The 19340-nt window shown below is 42.8% G+C and overlaps 2 protein-coding genes across 3 annotated transcripts; both read left to right on the forward strand.

The window, feature by feature from the left end:
• The first annotated feature begins 1243 nt into the window (after positions 1-1243).
• Positions 1244-11615, forward strand: cratb (carnitine O-acetyltransferase b). Of its 2 annotated transcripts, XM_030120463.1 has the most exons (16): positions 1244-1319; positions 1410-1655; positions 2007-2231; positions 3459-3577; positions 4255-4308; positions 5138-5297; positions 6180-6354; positions 6432-6522; positions 6762-6849; positions 6927-7027; positions 7125-7244; positions 8268-8390; positions 9456-9591; positions 9712-9774; positions 9846-9983; positions 11093-11615. In XM_030120463.1, the coding sequence occupies exons 2-16, from the start codon at positions 1617-1619 to the stop codon at positions 11294-11296; spliced, it is 1836 nt and encodes a 611-aa protein (XP_029976323.1). In that variant the 5' UTR covers positions 1244-1319; positions 1410-1616; the 3' UTR covers positions 11297-11615. The 2 variants fall into 2 exon arrangements, with proteins under 2 accessions (XP_029976323.1, XP_029976324.1); XM_030120464.1 differs by lacking the exon at positions 1244-1319 and having other exon boundaries at positions 1341-1655.
• Positions 11616-13340: 1725 nt separating this feature from the next.
• Positions 13341-18715, forward strand: ppt2b (palmitoyl-protein thioesterase 2b). The gene is made up of 8 exons (XM_030082246.1): positions 13341-13802; positions 15159-15312; positions 15509-15604; positions 16386-16493; positions 16593-16676; positions 17240-17324; positions 17912-17966; positions 18570-18715. The coding sequence occupies exons 1-8, from the start codon at positions 13626-13628 to the stop codon at positions 18711-18713; spliced, it is 903 nt and encodes a 300-aa protein (XP_029938106.1). The 5' UTR covers positions 13341-13625; the 3' UTR covers positions 18714-18715.
• The last annotated feature ends 625 nt before the right edge of the window (positions 18716-19340 follow it).

The following is a 19340-nucleotide window of genomic DNA, read 5'->3' on the forward strand; positions in this document are numbered from 1 at the left end:
TGTCCCATCTCATCTGTAGCCATTTCAAACCATCTCATATCTCCTCAACCATGTCCATGAATCTCCTGAGGTCGTCCTCTTCTTCTTCATCTCCAATACCCTCTGTCCAATATCCAGGTCAAGGTCAACTTCATTATCTCCAAAGGGTGATTTGTTGAACAACTATTTATTAAAAACCACACATAAAACTCGTTTCTTACAAGACATACTGACATGTCTGTCCAGTGAAGTGTTCCTGTGCCGGTTGATGTTGGCAGACTGAACGGACGCCCTGACGATCCCACCTGAAAGACAGAGGATGGCTGCAGTCAGTCAAGACTGCCTGAGCTCTTTTGAATGCTCTTAATGGGCCATTTTCACAGCTCCACTACTTCCTGAAATTAACTGTGCACATTCATTTCCTGTCTTGCATTATTGGCCAAAATGATTAATCCAGGTGTGTCTTGTTGCAGCAGTCTAAACCAGACACACCTGGATTAATCAGTTTGGCCAATAATGCAAGACAGGAAATGAATGTGCACAGTTATTTTCAGGAAGTAGTGAAGCTGTGAAAATACCCCATTGAGTTGTTGAGTGGGTAATGAAAACTGGTGTACATTTTTCTGTCAGTGAACAACCCCAATATTTTTTTGTGACAAATCACAGAAAACTGAGTCAACCCATAATTCAAAGACAAAAGGGTATCTGGTAATGCTTATTGATTATATACTGACCAATCTTAGTTTTAAGACATTTGTTGCCCTTTGTCATCCATACTGGTCCATGACATTTAGGGTTGTGAGTCGCTGGAGCAGCTTGAACAGGATCCAAGTCCACCACAGGACAAACACAAAGAGATACACAGCCACAAATTAACCACACACTTAAATGTTTGGACTGTGGGAGGAAACCAGAGGGAAAGTGTGCAAACTGAGATCCTGGGGAGTCCCTGCCCTGCCCTGCATGCTTCAGCTCGCTCCCTGTGTTAAAAAACACAAAACACACCTAAATCCAATGGTTGTATCTTAAACATGTTTGTAATGAAGCCTCATTGCAATCAGGTGTGTCACAGCAGGGAAAGCCCGGGAATATGTAGCTCTTTGTTCTCATACAGTCAAACGTATCAGTGAGGTTCCTCTGAGGTTAAACAGTTTTGCCTCGTGCTGTATTGTTCATATGAATCACTTCCTCAGTCTCGCCACCCTTTGTACACCAGCTTCGGTTACAACAGCGACACTCTGCGGTCGGCCTCGGTACTGCACGCGGGCACGTAGCTGTTGACGGAAACGCTTTTACGTCAGCACGTGCAGAAGCCCACGGCTCGTTCTTAAGTACGCTAAGTACGTGATTGTTTACAGGTGAGAAGGAGTCCATGTCCACAGCCTCGGAGGAGGGGTTTCCTCATCTTTTTTTTGCTTCTTTCCTCTCAGTATAAATGCCTCCGGTGTAGCCGCGTCCAGCGATGAGGACGCTGCCGTCCCTCCATCGCGGAGAAGTCGGAGTCGGAGGAGGTCCGGACGTGGTCTGAGTGTTCCGAGCGTTCCGAGCCGCGCAGCCGACTCTCACAAACTTCTCGGGCCTTAAAAGGTGCTTTTTCCTGCGCCTCACAACTCGGATCTGTGCCCGCAACTAGGAAGATGTGGCGGAATCTCCCTCACAGAGCGTGGCTGTCTCGGGTAGGTCCTCGTCTTTTTGTGTAGCTGCAGCCATGATTAAAAGCAACACTGTTGGCACATTGGCCTTTATACACACAAACACACACATGCACGCACACAGCGTGCTCATTGTTGCAGGACGAATAAGAAGTTGCAGAGCTTGTTTCCACCGTCCTATCCGTCTCACTTCCTATCCTGATACGCCCTGTTTGACAACAAGAGAAATACTGGCATGTGGTCAACTCTGATGCAAGTCCATGCAGATTTACTGCGGCTGCACCTCCGTCTGCTCAAACACAAGATTTCAGATTTGTATGCCTGGAATGTTGATATATCGTACAGATCTGTCAATTGTCTTCCCTCCACTTGCAGGTTTCCTGGAGGCAGGAGCTGTGCTTCTCCTCCAACGTGCCCCCCCAGCCGGTGCCCCCCCTGGCCCACACCCTGCAGGGGTACCTGAAGGCCCTGGAGCCGCTGCTGCCCGCCGAGGAGCTCAACCACACCCGGAGGATGGTGCACGAGTTCAGCAGGCGGGGTGGGCTGGGCCCCAAGCTGCAGGAAGGGCTGGAGAAGAGAGCCAGGACCACCAGGAACTGGGTCTGTCTGTTTGTGTGATTGTGTGTGTGTTTGTGTGTTTATGCGCTGTCTGGGTGGGAACAAGGCAGATGTTGGAGGAAGATATGGGTGTGTGTAGTAAAACACACACACAGAGCTGTTGTGATGTGTTTGGAGGTCTTAGGAATGTATTGACAATACAGAAAAAAAATTTCTTCAGTGTACAAAAAGTAATTGAAATAATCCATTAATCTATGGTTTCCACCATTCAATGATTTGCACTTTTAACAAAAAGAATTCAAGTATTTTAGACATTTCAATGCTCAGGGGTGTTTTCATCTTTCAGTTTTCATACTAAATCAGCAATGAAGTTTTTAAATCTGTAATTTGAGTAGTGTTTGTGTTCTTGCGTATAGTATCATTGTTTTTGCACACAATCCTCTGTCCATGCTTTGCTGCCGAAGAATATAAACTCAAATTATTTAATCCACTTATCAATCTCTGGTCCTCATGCCCCGGCTTCCTGCACGTTTTCCATCTCTTCCAGTTCAGCACTGCTGGCGGCAGCCATCCGGCTTCTTTTTGGGCTGTTTTTGCTTCATTAAGTTCAGGTGTGCTGAAGGGATCTAAACCATCCGGGAAGGGCGTCCAGAGTTCAACACCCAATTTAATTCAAACCCTTTTCATTTACTCATTTGTGATTGTGTAGGGAGTGATTGTTTAAGAAAATACAGCTGCCCTGTTTAAATATAGTTTGAAAAACATTCAATCGTTATACCAAATTTTATTTATTTTTCCTGCCTTGTTGGAATAATTAACCAAAAGTGGGACGAGAACAAAAAGTTCATGAGAAAAGATCAGAAACGGGGCTTTATAAGGTAAAGTACATAAAACAAAAATGCAAAGATAACTTAATGACAAATGAGAAAGGTCAGTCTGATATTAAAAATGGATTGAACTGAAATTAGTAAAATAGTCTTTACAAAAACAAAACTTACAATACAGATACTAAAGTAAGCAGATTGAAATAAAGGTATTGTGAAGATGCATGTCCTCCTGATCATTCAAGAATTTAATAATACAAAATTGGCTATAAATAAATCTTGTCCGTCCGTCTGTGGCTTCAATTTCTTCCGGCTGTCTTTGGATTGTCTCCTGTTAAACAGTCATATGTGACTGAAACTCAATCTGGCCTCAGTCTAAGAAAAATGAAGATCTGTGCTCTTCTCTAAATGTTGAGGTCCAGACCTGATGACTGTGTTTGTGCAGATTGCAGACTGGTGGGTGCAGTGGGCGTACTTGGAGAGCCGACAGCCGCTGCCGGTACACTCGAACCCGGCCATCTCTCTGCCCCGGAGGGATTTTAATGACTGGAGGAGCCAGCTGATGTGAGTCCGCACATACCGACACGCTGACACAGCCCGTCCCAAATGAAACGCACAAGGCAGGTTAAAAATAAAGTTCGACCAAGCCAGAGAGATCAAATGTTTTGAACCTTAAAAAAATAAAAATCAAAATTTGGTTGTGAATCGGAGTTAGTCTAATCAGAGCAGTTTTCTGTCGGTGCTCGGTTACCCTCAGTGGTGACCTGTCAGCAGCTTCCTCCACACAGACGCATTCAAATAAGATTCTAAAATCCAGCTTCTGTTCAGATCCACTGGAGCGCTGGCTGCTCTGGAACACGCTGCACACGACTTTCAATTAAAGCTGCACAAAAAACTTTTAAGCAATGACGGCACAAGAGACTTATTTCAGGTTCGAGTCTTACACAGTGCACTTACGAACGGGCAGCTTCATTTTTTTTTATTAGGCGAATATTCAAATGAAATTAAGTGATGTGATGGCTCCCTGCGCTCATTTAAAAAAAAAAAAAAAAAAATTCTGTAGCCGTCAACTCTGGGACAATTGGTCAAATCCTTGGTTAAAAACACAGCATGTTATATCTGAACTTTGAGGGATAATTCATCAGTGAAGCCTGACTTGTGGAACAGGCTGAACTGAATGTTCATGTGGTGAAGCTGATGTCTGGATATCGCCTGCAGTAAAAGCTTGTTTTCCTTCACAGGTTTGCAACTAAACTGATTGCAGCAGTTCTGGACTTCAAGACCATAATCAGCTCGTAAGTCTAAATTTATTAAACGGATTTCAATCATGTTTCAAAACATAAATTGTCTTAAAGACCCAGGAATTTTTACACAACAATAACTTTTTAGATTTTACACCTGAAACCGAGTATTGTAATGGTGAAGAGAGTTGCACTACAGATCTCAGATGGAATAGTGGGCTGAGTGCATACCTATTCATTTTAATTGCATTTTTTTAGAAGTGCTGAATTAAAAACCTAAATGTTAAATACGAACTGAAAACATCCCACTTATGATTCTGGAAATCAGTTATTTTCCACCTAAACTGAACCAGCTTGTAATAACTGTCTGACACCGTGACAGCTGGTGAACTGTAAATGGATCTCATGTTTTGAACTGTTTGTCACTAATCCACCTGTTACTTTTTAATCTGCGGTCACCGGCTTCCATTTGTGTGCCGGATCCGTTTAAGCTGTGGCCGTTTCTCCGCTGCATGAAGTTTTAATCTGCGCCTAAATTAATTTCCACACAGAGATAACAGGAACTGCAGTGACTGCTTCTGTTTTAAATACAATAAGATAACAGAATATTACATCTGTTTGTTGCTGGAGTCTGTGTCACTGAGCAGGCATTTTTCTATTGATTCTTAAAATAACAACACTGATCATGGTGTCTTTGGATGAAGCTGCTCTCTTCAGGTCTTGGAAAGCTGACTCAAGTCTTGCCTTTCTGATTAGAGTTTAGATTTTTAAACGCTGACAACAGCATTCTTGACAGCGTCATGAAAAGCTCTTTTCCAGAAGACTCTGACGAAATGAGGTTAGTCTTTTGTTGCATCTGAGTGAATCTGTTGATCTGCGTCAGGGGGAAGCTGCCACCGGAGTACATGCGAGGGAAGCGCCTGTGTGGGGACCTGTACCCGCTCCTCTTCTCCTCCTGCAGGATCCCCGGCCCCAAACACGACTACATCGCTCACTACGGCCGACGCGCGCCCAAACACATCACGGTCGTCAGAAACTACCAGGTTCTTTGTTTTGTGTATCCTCACGGTCAGATTGTCTGCAGGGAAAACTGTCGGGTCCTGTCACACTACGGGGTTTGGTTTATCTTTAACTTGGCTTCAGTTTGGTTTTTCTCTCCAGAGCTAAACCCATTACACATTCAACACCTTTGTAAACACAATCACGTGACCTTACACGGCGGGCTGAAGGTCGGAGGTTTTGACTGGTGGGGAACATGAACTGAGCAGTTAAACCTGTAAGAGATGATTTAGATTTGTTGCTGGAGTTTACCTACCTGGAGACGCGCATTTACATTTTCATCAAAGGGTTTAAAACTTTAATTCTTTTCTGCTGTTTAGTTGAATATATTGAATATTAAATAGTATTGCTTGCGAATCCAAAAGAGTGCCAAATTGTTAAATCTAATTAGGCATTGCAACAAAAGCTTTGGTACTTTACATTTCTTTTAAAATGAGTGCATACACAGTGAAATTTAGTCTTGACGTTACTCGACACCCTTGTTACGATATCAGTCCCGCCAATTAGCGAACAACTTATTTCACACAAATGCTGATGTGTTGGAAAGAAATCAAGCAATAAAAAGTAGGAAATGTACAACAATGGATTTTTTTTTAATCCAAAAAACATATGCAAGAAATGTTTCATCTGAAACAGTGACATGAAAACATGTAATTATTCTTCTGACTGAATATTCATTGTCTTAATGTAAGCAAATTCGTTTTGAAATGAGTTAAGTGTTTTGTCGTTCACTTGGTCTTTTTCACTGTAAATGTTTTGGGTGAATATGGAAGGAAAAACCCATCGGTACCTTTGAAGTCTGGATTAGAGTTGGTACAGCAGCAGGTTCCTCTTGGTTCAACTCTGTTCTTGTCCTCTGCCGCCAGTTCTTCCAGCTGGAGGTTTACAACAGCGACGGCTCCCGGATGACGGAGGGTCAGATCCACTCGCAGCTGCTGAGGATCCGATCGCAGTCCTGGAAGACGGACAAGGAGCCGATGGGCATCCTGACCAGCGAGCATCGCCACACCTGGGGCGAGGCCTACAACCGCCTGCTGAAAGGTACGGCCGTAGAGATGCAAGAACAAATGCAGTAGAAACATGGAATATGAACAACTGATTATTTCCGTCTGACTCAGATAAACTGAACCAGGATTCGGTGCGGTCGATAGAAACGGGACTCTTCTCCTTGTGTCTGGATTCTCCGGTCATGAGGATTTCAGATGAGAAGTAGGTATAAACACGCTCACTCAGGTATTTCTGTGTTTGAGTGTGTTGAGTAATCGTTTCTGTGCCGATACGATTGAGCCGTCTGCTGACGTTGTCTACAACGTGCAGTTTTAACTTCCTCTGTTGGCGGATTTGACTCACTAGTCTGAACCGTTTCCTTCTTGAGTCGCTGCATTTTTTTTTTTTTTTTTTTTAAACCATTCAGACACATCAGGATTACTAAAACATGTGATCGACAGGTACGCCAGCCGTAAAGCGGCACAGGTTCTGCACGGAGGCGGGACGTATTCAAACAGTGGGAACCGCTGGTTTGACAAAACGCTGCAGGTGAGAACGAGCCCGGGCGGGAAGTACCGGTTAGCGTAAATGATCTGATGCAGGAGTCGACTCCGTCTGTCTGGCAGTTTGTGGTGGGAGAGGACGGCTCCTGGGGTCTCCTGTATGAGCAGGCCACAGCTGAGGGTCCGCCCATCGCCACGCTGCTGCACCACATCCTGGAGTACTGGTGAGGGATGGAGCAAGATGCACCTGTCGGTTTGTAGAGCGCTTACCAATGTAGTTCGATCACACGTGGGAAATGTCGGGTGTCTCTTTTTCTGCAGTGAGAAACCAGAACCGAAGAGGGCGCCGCTCGTCCCGCTGCCGATGCCCAAGAAGCTCTACTTCAACATAGACCGGGAAATCAAGTGGGACATCGAGCAGGCCAAGCAGAACCTGGACATGTGAGTGATTCCCGTTTTTAAGTCTTCATGCAGAGGCCGGAGCGAGGGTTCAACTCTGACCTGCCTCCAATGCCTTGGCTCCATGATTGCTTTAAAATCCAACAAAGCTGGAGAGACCTCAGTCTGTAAACACGTTTATCTTTATGTTTCTGTAGCCGTGAGGAGAATGATGCAGCCCTGGGTTTAGCCGTTTTATGAATCACTCGGATGTTCTTTGTTTGTTCCAACATTTTCCCCCCCATGTGCACTGTGGGGTTAAAAGGGCAGTTTTCACATAATTTATATTCATTTATTATTTATGAACAACTTTAAGAAAAGCTATTGTTTGGTTAACCGGCTGCAGTGTTTACTTTAAAATAGTGTTTTGGACCTTTTTTCTGGCAAACTAAGTAGCTTCCGTTTTTCCTCTCTCCAGTGAGAGGAAAATGAAAATCTATTTTTGAGTAAATGATTTATCTACACACTGTTTTCAAGAAACGGCACCTCCTTTATCTTTCTAAACATTTGTTTTGGTTGATCCGGTGGCAAAATAGGATTGTTCTCCATGAAGCTGGGGAAGTTTTGCTTTTACCAATGACAAAAATAACCCTTCGGAGGCGCCACATGTCAAGACATTCACTCAGTGAGGAGCAGTTTAAGTTACAAATATTTTAAACTTCCTCACTGCCATAAATGCTCAACTCATTTATTCATTGTTCAGCGTCTTGGTCCTCAGACTGCAGCTGGTCTCTGCTGCCTGTCGATGAAGGCACTATGAACAGATGACGGGTTTATCGAAAAGTAAATGTCACCCAGGAAGAACATGCAAACCGCACACAGACCTGTGCCCAATCTGGCCTCTAACCAGGCCTTTCCTTGTTGTGACGTGAGAATAACCACTACACCACCTGCTGACAGTCCGTTTGTCCATGACCTCAATAATGCATCAAATACTTTCCATGTTTTCTTACAATTAAAACTATTGATTATCATAAATATGGTCTGAAGTGAGTCAAATCATGTAGGTTTGAAACTTCTCTCCAGATTGATCAACGACCTCGACGTCAATGTGTTCAACTTCAAGCGGTTTGGTAAAGACCTTCTCAAAGCGCACAAGCTGAGCCCGAACTCCTGCATCCAGGTCGCCCTGCAGCTCGCTTACTACAGGTCAGTGACTGTCGCGTCCTTGCTGAGTCAGCAGAATCACAAAATGAAGATAATGGAAATCCTTTTTCTAAATGTTTCTGTCGACGCTGATCCAGTTGTCGTCTTCATTCAGGCTGATTAGATGAAACTTGTTTCATATCGTCATGTTAACTGAAGTCGCTCTGATCATACCAGCCTAAAGCAGATGAACTTCATCTTATATTTTGGCTAGAGAGTTTCCTTTCTGCTGATGTGACGAAATTTCTACAATCCTGATCTAGTTGTTTTTTTTGTTTTTTTTCTTACAAACGCTGCATGAATCGGAACAGACATGTTGGATAACTGAATGTTACAAGACAATGTAGAGTTTATCTCGCGTCCTCAGTACAGCAGGGTAAACAACAGAGATACAGTATGCATCAGTCCTTTGAAAGGTTTCCTTTATCTGACAAGTATTGGGAAACTTGAATGGCGTAGAAGTCACATTTCTCTCGGTCGATTGAGCAGCTGCTTGGGTGATCCTTCTTTAGCTCAGGTGAGACTTTTTGCACCTCAAGTCTACCGAAAGTCTTTTTGTATCCACGTTGTGTGGATCACAGCTTTTTGTCAATGCAATTCTGTCTTGAACCGGCTAGATCGTCCACCTTTTTATACCACATTAGCCAACTGGTCTGGGATCAGCTCACTGTGGGTGAGCTCTGTGAGCTTGCCCTGAGATGAACGGACAACACATTTTCCACTCGCACAGTGGCAGTTTAGACTCCCTGATCACCCACCACCTGATCAAACGCAGTGGCTGGCCTCAAGGTGTTTCATTACTTTTACTTGTATCATCAGTTTCCACAGAACTGTACATTAGTTCAGATGTGAACGGTTGGAATTTAGGCTTGAGGTTTTCCCTCCAAAAGATTTACGTAATTATATTCACCAAATGTTTGCTGTCTTGCAGTAGCCAGTGTGATCCTTATTGGAGTTTTATATGAAACTTTTATTTTTTTGCAGACGTTTCTCCTCAACCAGTGACCCCTAATTAGATTCAAATGAAATTGTTTACTCGGTTTTTTTCTTTTTTATAATCCTTTCCAGAGTTCACAATGAGCTCTGTCCGACCTGTGACATCGCCTCACAGAGGATGTTTAGAGGAGGAAGGACGGAGGTCATTCGCTCGCCCACAGAGCAGTCCCTCAGGTTCATCCTGGCCTTCGACGATCCGGCTCTCACGGTGAGGGACTCAGACCGTCGCAGGACTGTTCTCCGGAATCAAACGGGATAAATAATGTTCTCCGATGACTAAAGATGTGAGAAATGTTGGGCATCTTTGAGTCGGTGTTTTGTTTTCCAGAGGGAAGCGAAGCTGGAACTGTTCAGAGACGCTGTTGATGCCTACTCCGCTCTGACAGACAAGGTACAAACCCGATCAGGTTAAAGAAAGGAGGAAATCGGTTGTCGGTACAAATCCTTTTCCTCGTCTTTCAGGTCCTGGATGGATATGGGATTGACCGCCACCTGCTGGGCCTCAAGCTGCAGGCCATCAATGAGGGACTGAGCATCCCCAAAATCTTCATGGACACAGCATTTGGCTTCGCAACACACTGGAAGCTGCGCACAGGACAGGTGATTAAAAACACGCCGTTCAGTTACCAGGTTCAAACATGCAGTCATTTTGTGGTATTTTACAGCACAGTCAAACACGAGCCTCCATGGGTGACTTATAAAGACGAGAAAGTGCTTTTAGTACTGGACTCGATGGCAGAAGGGGTTTTTGGACTGAATTGGACTAATAAGTAGGGTTTTCTCTTGTCCGTGACGTGGACTCAAGCAGGATTTATGATCAGACGGGTTTGGAATATGTGCCACTGTCTGTTCAGCTGCCGCATGACACAAGATTTCCCCTCATTTCCTCGCAGCGTGTGGTTTATACTACCTGCTGTAGCTTCTCGTCACTGGGTAATTACACTGTAAAGATGTGCCCGGTTAGAAAAATAAACTCATCAGGTGATTAGTTCTGTTTCACTTCCTCAGGCATTTGTCGCTCTAACTTTAAAGCTTTGCACACAGTGGAATCGATACAGCTCTCAGGTGACGACCTCTTTCGTGAAAAATGAGTGGGGCTCCAGTGTTATTTAGTTTGAAAAGACCTTGTTGAACCCACGGTAGCAAGGCTTCGTCGGGTTGCTTTTGTTTTGTAATGAAATAACTCAGTCAAGTGCTTCTGATGGCACGGAGGATGTTTGCCTCCTTGTATTAGGTTTAGTATTGATAAAAACAGGACCAGGTAGATTTCACCCACTGCTTGATTAAACAGTGACTCGCTTTAAAGTGCTTTGTCTCTTTTACTTGTGCCGTCAGCGTACATAAACACAGCTGTTGTGCAACACAGTTTCAGCGCAAGTTGTCATTATGGAGGGAACTCGCTTTGGTAACTTGTAATTCAATCATTTGTAAACTTTAACAGAGTGCGACAGATTCCAAAGTTTGACAGCGATCCTCTTACAACACATTTTATCAGACAGGTCACGCTGTCCTCGTGACTCCTGTTTTGAACTCCTGTTTTGACATGGTGTAATTGTGACCTACTTATTCATACTTTTTGTAACAATATAAGAAAAAAATGTGCACTTTGTGGTGATCTTGTTTAAAAACTCGTAACTAATTTCTTTGTCATCTGCTTTTAAGTTCTTTTGAACTAATCCAGCCTCCCTGTCGTCCTCTCGCTCCTTCAGATGCCGACGAACACGGACAGCGTGATGTGTTTCGGGCCCCTGGTCCCCGACGGTTACGCCGTGTGCTACAACCCGCAGGCCGACCACGTCCACTTCTCCATCACCGCCTTCAACTGCTGCAAGGAGACCAACGCGGAAACGCTGGCCTCCACCCTGAAGGACTCGCTGTGTGTGCTGCAGGAGCTGCTCCAGCCTACCGTGTAGCGCTGCCGACGGCGTCCGGCCCGCCCCGCCCCGCTTTTTGTAAAACTTTTTGTACCAGACTCGACGAGGCTTTTTTTTTTCACGCCTCACTTGAGCAGGTTTTCTGAGGAGGCTGAAGACTGATGTGCCGTTTGATGCTTTAACACTTGGAAGTAATAAATGTATTTCTGCAAAAATCAAGCTGTTCTATAGTTGCTTCAGTGAATCGCAGTAAAATTCGTCCCGACACTCCAGCATTAGTCAAACCAAAGTATGATGACCAGTAGCCTCCTTGTAACATTCAGACAATAAATGTTTCTTTTTTTTTCCCTCACATACACATGGATGCCTTTGACTTTGTTGAATCAATGAGTCTATAGGCTCGGTCCCAGGATGTGCTCGACTGAGGAGGCTTTGAGAGGGGCCGTTCAATGAAGCCTGATGACCCGATTCCTCGGTTGTGTGACAGTTGGAAAAGGTGTAAAGTGGCATTTGTGTTGTAATCATAGGATTATCTGTGGTTTCATTTGCAGGAATCTGCACTAATTAAGCCTAAACCTAAATTCTGTGGTTATAAGCTTAGAGTGATTTTTGCAACCGTTGCAGGAAACCTGGCTGGGATTTCCACAGCCTGGTTTCTCTTTCATATTCTTAATCTGACTTAACCTTGTGTAATTTTTTTTTTTTTTTCTCCCACTTCATGTTTGCAGCCTAAACTACATAAATATTAAAATGGTTCATTTGGAAATATTCAAACTATTGAATTAAACTGATCAACTAGAAGAGAAGTTATTCTGCTGTTCAAGTACTGTACTTCCAGGCACTAATGCTTAAGTAAAATCGAAAGTGTCTATCACTTCCTCTAAATCATTTTCGAGCTTTTGTTACTTTCTTGATCTTGACTTCTGAATTTCACTGGAGCTCATTCATCAGGAGCACGAAAGCATGTGGTGATGCCAAGGCCACATTTTGAGTATTTGCACTTCTATTCAGAAAAAAACATGAAAGGGCATTATTCAGTATTGCCCACAGTTCATTCTTAAAGTTCCTGGTTTAAGTGAAGCCTCATGACTTCCATTCCAATATAGGATTTTAAGCCAAACCTTGAAAGCAGAAGAGATGTTTGCCCCGAGTTCAAATGAAGTGCTGCTTTCACATGAAAGGAAATTGAAAGCTGAAATTCCTGCTTCAAGTTTAACTTTTTGGAACTTCAAGAACTTGAAATTTGTGCCATGACAGCAATGAACTCTGCTGAGGATCTAAAGAAATATTTAGACACTTGGTGATTTGGTTGGAATTCTTTATTAAATTTCTTAATGAGGGACATACAAAATTTTACATTCTTATTCTATGAATTTTCTCACATCCAACACATACAACACTGTTCTCTATATTCACATCTATTCATGTCATTTGTGATTATATTGAACTTGACATTGTTTGGGTAAAATATAAGCAAGTGAGCAAATACCAAGTGTACCAAGTACCTTCGGGCTAACTTCATATTTTTGGTAATTTTAAATTAATAAAAATGTAAGCAAATTTTGCCAGTCTTTTAATAAATAATTGCATTTTGTCATGGAAGCAACATTGAAAAACAACTTTGAAAGTATAATAGCTGCAACCAGCATAAATAAGACTGGATTTTTCTTTTGGGAAATAAATAATTTTTACAGTTTTGCGCTTATCAAAAATCGATCCAGTGGATGGCATACTGTAGTTGTGTTTATTAATTTTGGATTAATTCTGTGTAGCTCTATCAATTGCGATGATTTAATTTGATCTATATATTACTCTATATATATATATACTCTACATATATATACTCTATATATGATTGGCTTTATTAGGTCTAAAATAGGCACAACCAGTCATTTTTACCTTAGTATTTAAAATTCTAAGCCATTAACTTCATATTTAACCTTCCAGGTTAATTCATAACCGGTCATGTTTATTAAATGGGTGTGACGTCATCCCTTTGCATGGCTCTGATTGGACGAGCGCGTGCAGGAAATTGCCTCACAGCGGTCGCTTCGGCTTTAATTTCAAACCGGAACAAATAAAAGGGGGAAAATAGAGCAGCTGTCCGGTGTTTTTATCAGTTTTCCCTCAGTAAACAGTCTCAGAGTGCTCTGTGTGTGGAGGAATTCATCATAGAGTCGCTTTCTTTTTGAAATCAGTTTTTACTCCGTAGACAGCCTCAGACCGCCCCGTGTGTTCCACAGAGTTATATAGATCCGCTCATCGGCACCGCGGGCTGAAGATGGGAACGCGAGATTAACCGAACTCCTCCGTTTTATGTTTTCAAGTGTGTTCCGGTGTCTCGTTCCGTGATAACTTTGGAGTCAGGATGAAGAGCCTGCGTGCCGCCGCCGGCCGGAGCCGCGGCGGGGCGGCCGGGCTGCTGTGCCCGCTCCTCGGCGCGTGTCTCTGGGCTGCGGTGGTCGCCTACAAGCCGGTGGTCATCGTGCACGGTCTGTTCGACAGCTCCGGAGATTTCAGACACCTCCAGCATTTCATCAACGAGGTGAGCGGAAAGTGGGCCGGGGCCGTGGATCCAAGCGTGACCCTTCCTGCGTGTTGTTATCAGCAGCAGGTGATGAGTACAGTGTGTACTGAGACGCTCCGCTCAGCCTGCAGTGATCAGGCACTAATAACATTACCACAGAACTACTACTGGTTAAATAGAGATTCACGCCTATCAGGACATTTCATCAGTGTTGTTTTGACTTTACATGGATTTTGTCAAACAGTTCGTAATTAACTTGTTATTATTACATCACAACTTTATATTATTATTTTAGTTTAAACCGTGACTCATCTTTTATCAGTCTTTATCTCGATAGTCTGACCAACCTGAGGCTTTAATTGTGATGATAAAATTACGAATTTGTAATTTCTGATGCTTATATAAGACTTACTCTGTGAATTGTAAGGTTCTCTATCATCAATACATGCATTCGGTCTTTCCCAGTGAAGCAATCACTGTAGTGTTTACATTGTTTAGTTTGTTTCTTTGTCTCAGTGCAGCATCGCTTTGACTCTAAAGACTTGATTCGTTTGGTGTAATAATCGGGTCGTAAAGGTGTAATTTGAATTACATTTGTCCTGATTTAGCTTCCTTTCCCCCCATAATGTTTGAAAGAAATATTCAGATTGGCTTGTTGCATTAAAGCTGTGATTCTAGAGTTTTGAGTGCGATTCCACTTGAATTTAACATGTATTGTGCATTTTTAAGTTGTCTTCTTTTGATCAGAAAACAGTATAACACAATTTAAATTTAGTTTTATATAAACATCAAATACTTAGAGGTTCAGCACCTTTTTTTGTTTAGTTTATTCATTTTATGTACTGCTTTTTTTCCCGATTTTTAAGTATTACTATGGCCTCAAAAGTACCTAACAGGCTCCAGTCTGGACAGTTTGTGGAAATTTGAATCCCTAAAACTGGTTGTGACATCAGAGGGATCACATTGCAGTGAATAAAAATAAAATTCCAGCTTTACTGCTTCTCCCCAGCTAAATCACATGTCTTTAAAAACCAGACACACTCGGTTTTGACAGTTGAGTAGGCTAGATTCGTCCTGTACACACAGGAAGTTCTTTGTGGAATCCAAGAAAATTCTGATGTGTTCAAAGCAGAATCTAGTTCCTCTTTTTCACCTTGCTGCATTACAAAAAAGTGCACTAACCTCAAAGAGGAATAGGATATCTGTGCTTAGAAGATTCGAAAGCAGAAGCTCAGGCCTCGTTCTTTCTGCTTCAGTGATCTTATGCTCTTCGTGGATTAGTGAAGTATCAATATTTAAGGCCTGCACCAATCAATTAAAAGTCAGACCCGAGCTCTGATTTGTGTTTTGACTCTTGTGTTCTCTGTCGGTCAGTCTCATCCGGGAACCAATGTGACGGTCATCGACCTGTTTGACCGGAGTGCCAGTCTGGAGCCCATGTGGAAACAAGTGGAAGGGTTCAAGACGGCCATTTACCCGATAATGCAAAACGCAGCGGACGGCGTCCACTTCATCTGCTACTCGCAAGGTCAGCCACTTCAACTGACAGCGCTGCAGACAGGCTCGGACGTTCGTACTGATGCACAGTGGTTGTCACATTGCTAAATTTTACACAGTTTTACACAACTGGCAGTTATTTTACTGACTTTTCTTTTAATAAATAAAAAAAAAGTTTCTACACAGAAATATACAGAGATATGAAAGTATTGTTTTTGTTGTTTCAGGTGGACTGATTTGCCGGGGGATCCTCTCCACTCTGTCCGACCACAACGTGCAGTCCTTCATCTCCCTGTCCTCGCCTCAGGCCGGCCAGTACGGCGGTGAGTCCAGCTCCAGCAACGTCAACACACAGATACATTTCAAGCTGAACTTTATGTTTATGTTTATGTTAATCAGTTGTTCTGATGTCTTCATGTTACTCAGGGTGCCAAAAATACACTTAGGGAGACAAAACAGGATTTTGCCAACATCGTTCTCAAGATAAACACTTTGCCAGAGAACTCTAAAGAACTCACAGGGATTATTAAAAATGGCATAATGTAGAAATCACATTTATTTTTCTTAAAAAAAAAAAAAAGGCGCTGTAACTGGTTCAGACGTTTAGTGATTATTTAAAGATTATCGTGTTTAGGCTGTTTCGTGGCTCCTGAACTAACGTGAGTTGGAGACTTCAGTCAGAACACGTTGATCTCGGTCAGCGGTCTCAATCAGTTTATGGATTCAAACTGTTTGTCGTCTGTCTTCTGGATGTTTTTGCTGTTCTCTCAGGCGACATTCGGTCCCAACTTCTTAGACATACATGTAACTCCATGAAGACATTTTGTGCTGTGTTTAAGGATGACTGTTTGAAGACAAAACTGCTTTCACTGCTTTCTATTCAGAGATATATCGACGCTGAGCAGCTCAGTTTATCGCTCCGCCCTCCACTGCGGTCCGTCTTGTTTATTTGATCCCTCAGTGAAACGAACAGCGGACCTCTGTATTTGGAGGCATCGGGTGGACGGAAACGTTTCCCCTGACAAACAGTTGAGAGATATATTAAACATTTGTAGTGCGGAAGGCTAGTTTTGTTTCATCCGTTCGCTTTATTTCTTGTTTCAGACACGGACTACTTAAAGTACCTGTTCCCTCAGTTTGTGAAGTCGAACCTCTACCACCTGTGCTACACCGGAATAGGTCAGAGGATTTCTATCTGCAACTACTGGAACGGTGAGGCTGACGTGTCCTCAAGCTTTGACTCTTTCCAGGTCCTGAATGAAGACGTGTTTTTCATGTCCTGCTTGTTTGTTTTTCCTCTCTCTTTGGCAGACCCCCACCACAGAGACATGTATCTGAACAGCAGTGATTATCTGGCTCTGCTCAACAGCGAGAGGCCAAATCCAAATTCAACAGGTCAGCAAAGCCCTTGCATAAACGAAAGCCATCAATAAGTTAAATAAGCAGCTGTCAGTGAGGCTGTGTTTGTATTTAGGCCACAGAAGTGACTGGCGTTCATCTCATGACTCCTCATATCTGCAGTCGGGACATGATACAAGTTTAAATAAGCTGCTTCTGATTCAGTCAAGATTATATCATGCAAAAACTTCTAAAATATATGATTGATATTTATAATGGACATGTCAGTCTATTCAAAACCTGCATGACTCAATCATGCTGTAACACAAACACATGTTTACATAACTTGTTGAACTGGAGCTCTTCATGACGCGCTGCACTTCCCAGTTATCTGAATTACTGTACATAATTTATCTGATCTGATCTGAGCAGACTGCTGTAGTGTGCTGTCACCGTCAGGATCAATGAAGTAATCTGAGTAAAGTTATTCCACCACACCGTTATTTACTGTGATGATTTACTTTTAAATGTGGCAGCGCTTATGAGGTTTTCACCTGTCAAACCGTCCTGAAACTTCTGCCGCTCATATAAACGCGGCTGTTTGTTTGTGTAAATTGCAGAGTGGAAGAAAAACTTCCTGAAAATCAAGAAGCTGGTGTTGATCGGAGGACCAGACGACGGCGTCATCACGCCGTGGCAGTCCAGGTGAGCTGTCTGCCGCTTTCTCAGGGATCAGTCAACAGCTTCGCTCCTGCAGCTGATTGTGGAAGACATAAAGAACATAAAGATCTGCACCCTCTCAGCCTCTCTGATGAACGGCGGGGTGCGCTGCTTGTTTCACTAAGACCCAGAGGCCACGGCGGCCCGCTGGGCGGGCTGGAGCTCATCTTTCACTTAACGCAGATGCTTCGTGTGAGTGAAGTGAGTGATGGAGCCGTAATGTTAAGAGCTTTATGGGCCAAAGGAAGAATTTCAAACTACATTTAACAGGAAGTCAATAAAGAGAAACTAACATGGAAGAGATGTGATTCCTCCTGTTAGTCCGCTCTGCCGCAGCTTCTGAGAACACTTCATAGATGTTATAATCAGCCCAGGGATATTTATTTTCTCCCTTTTCACATCGATTCATGCCTGATTAAACCACAGAGCCGCAACAGTTTTGGACGTTTCTAATCCTCTTTGCACAGTCTGTGTTCAGTTCACAGTTGGTTTCTTTTTGCGACTGGTTGATCTGATGACTCTCATGTGATGCTCACGCCTCTCATCTCCTCCGTCTCGCTTGTGTTTTACAGCCAGTTTGGATTTTATGACGACAACGAGACCGTCGTCGAGATACAGAACCAAGATGTGAGTGAAAATCACAAAACGGCGCCTGCTTTTTATTTAGAATCAAGAATGTAAAACCTTTTGTTTGTAATGTTCTTTAAAATTCAGACAAACCTTAGTTTTTAATCAATATCCCAATAATTATATTAGTATTATCATTAACATCGCTGCACTACTGAAGATTCAGAAGATTGTTATAAACATAAAACTCAGTGTAGTAAATACGTTGTCACCCTCTGATCTCCGTGCAGAGAGCAATATTTTCACTCAACATGAACATTTTAGAATTTCTCTTCAAATGAAGAAGTGAACAAGCCTCTTTTTGTAGGTAATGATCAGTTTCCTCTCCTGATGCTGGCATGTCATTCCGCTTTCGTTCCTGTTAAAACAAACCTTAATACCTTAAACACATAATGAACACGTTTATAGATGTAGTTTGAAACTTAACTCTGAGTCATGTGTTTGTTTTGGTTTTGGTATCAACCATCAGTCTGCACGCTCATGGAAGGTTTAAAAAGAAGACCTGCTGGAGGTTTTTACAGGCGGCAGAGAGTTTCAGCAGCAGATAACCCGAGTTCTGCTTGTTTTTTTTTGTTTTTTTTTTTGTCCTTTCTTCTCCTCCAGCTGTATTTACGAGACGTCTTCGGCCTGAAGACGCTGGCGGCGCGCGGAGATCTGATGCTGTGCTCCGTCCCGGGGGTCCAGCACGTGATGTGGCACTCAAACGAGACTGTGTTTCACGTGTGCATGGAGAAGTGGTTGGACTAGCAGAACTCCTCGTCAACACACACACACGCGCGCGCACACACACACACACACACATATATACATGCACACAGCAGCCGTCAAAGCTTTTATCTTCCATCTCCACTGGCATGTGGAGCTCGGTCTTTATAACTTCAGCAGTGACGACTTACATATATTTCTTTATATTTATGGCTCAACGTTTTACTCACCATTTAAAGATTTCTTGAACAATTTGGAAAAATCGTTTATTTTCTTCCTCTTGCTCAGTTTCTCCGGGTGATAAAATCTCACCTCTAAACTCATGTATTAATACTTACACTCAGTGTAAAGCAGCAGTTCACGTTTACAACTGAATCTCCAAAACACTGTGGAAAACGTTCAGTTAATGCAAACAGGAAAACATTTATTTGCATTTTAGCTCCAGTCTACATAAACAGTTACATTTCAACCATTTTTCTCATGAACGATATCAGAATAGTTTACTGTAGAAGATGTTTTTTGCCATTCTTTTAACCTGATGCCATAATTATAGAATGAGTTTTTTTTTTTTTTTTTTTAATATCCAGTCCATTTGAGATGCACATTCATTTGGGTTTTTTTTTTTCTGTTTTCTTTGACTGTGGCCAAAACCACGAGGTCGACGGCGCC

This window comes from Salarias fasciatus, chromosome 22 (assembly GCF_902148845.1).
Source record: "Salarias fasciatus chromosome 22, fSalaFa1.1, whole genome shotgun sequence".
Lineage (NCBI taxonomy): Eukaryota > Metazoa > Chordata > Actinopteri > Blenniiformes > Blenniidae > Salarias > Salarias fasciatus.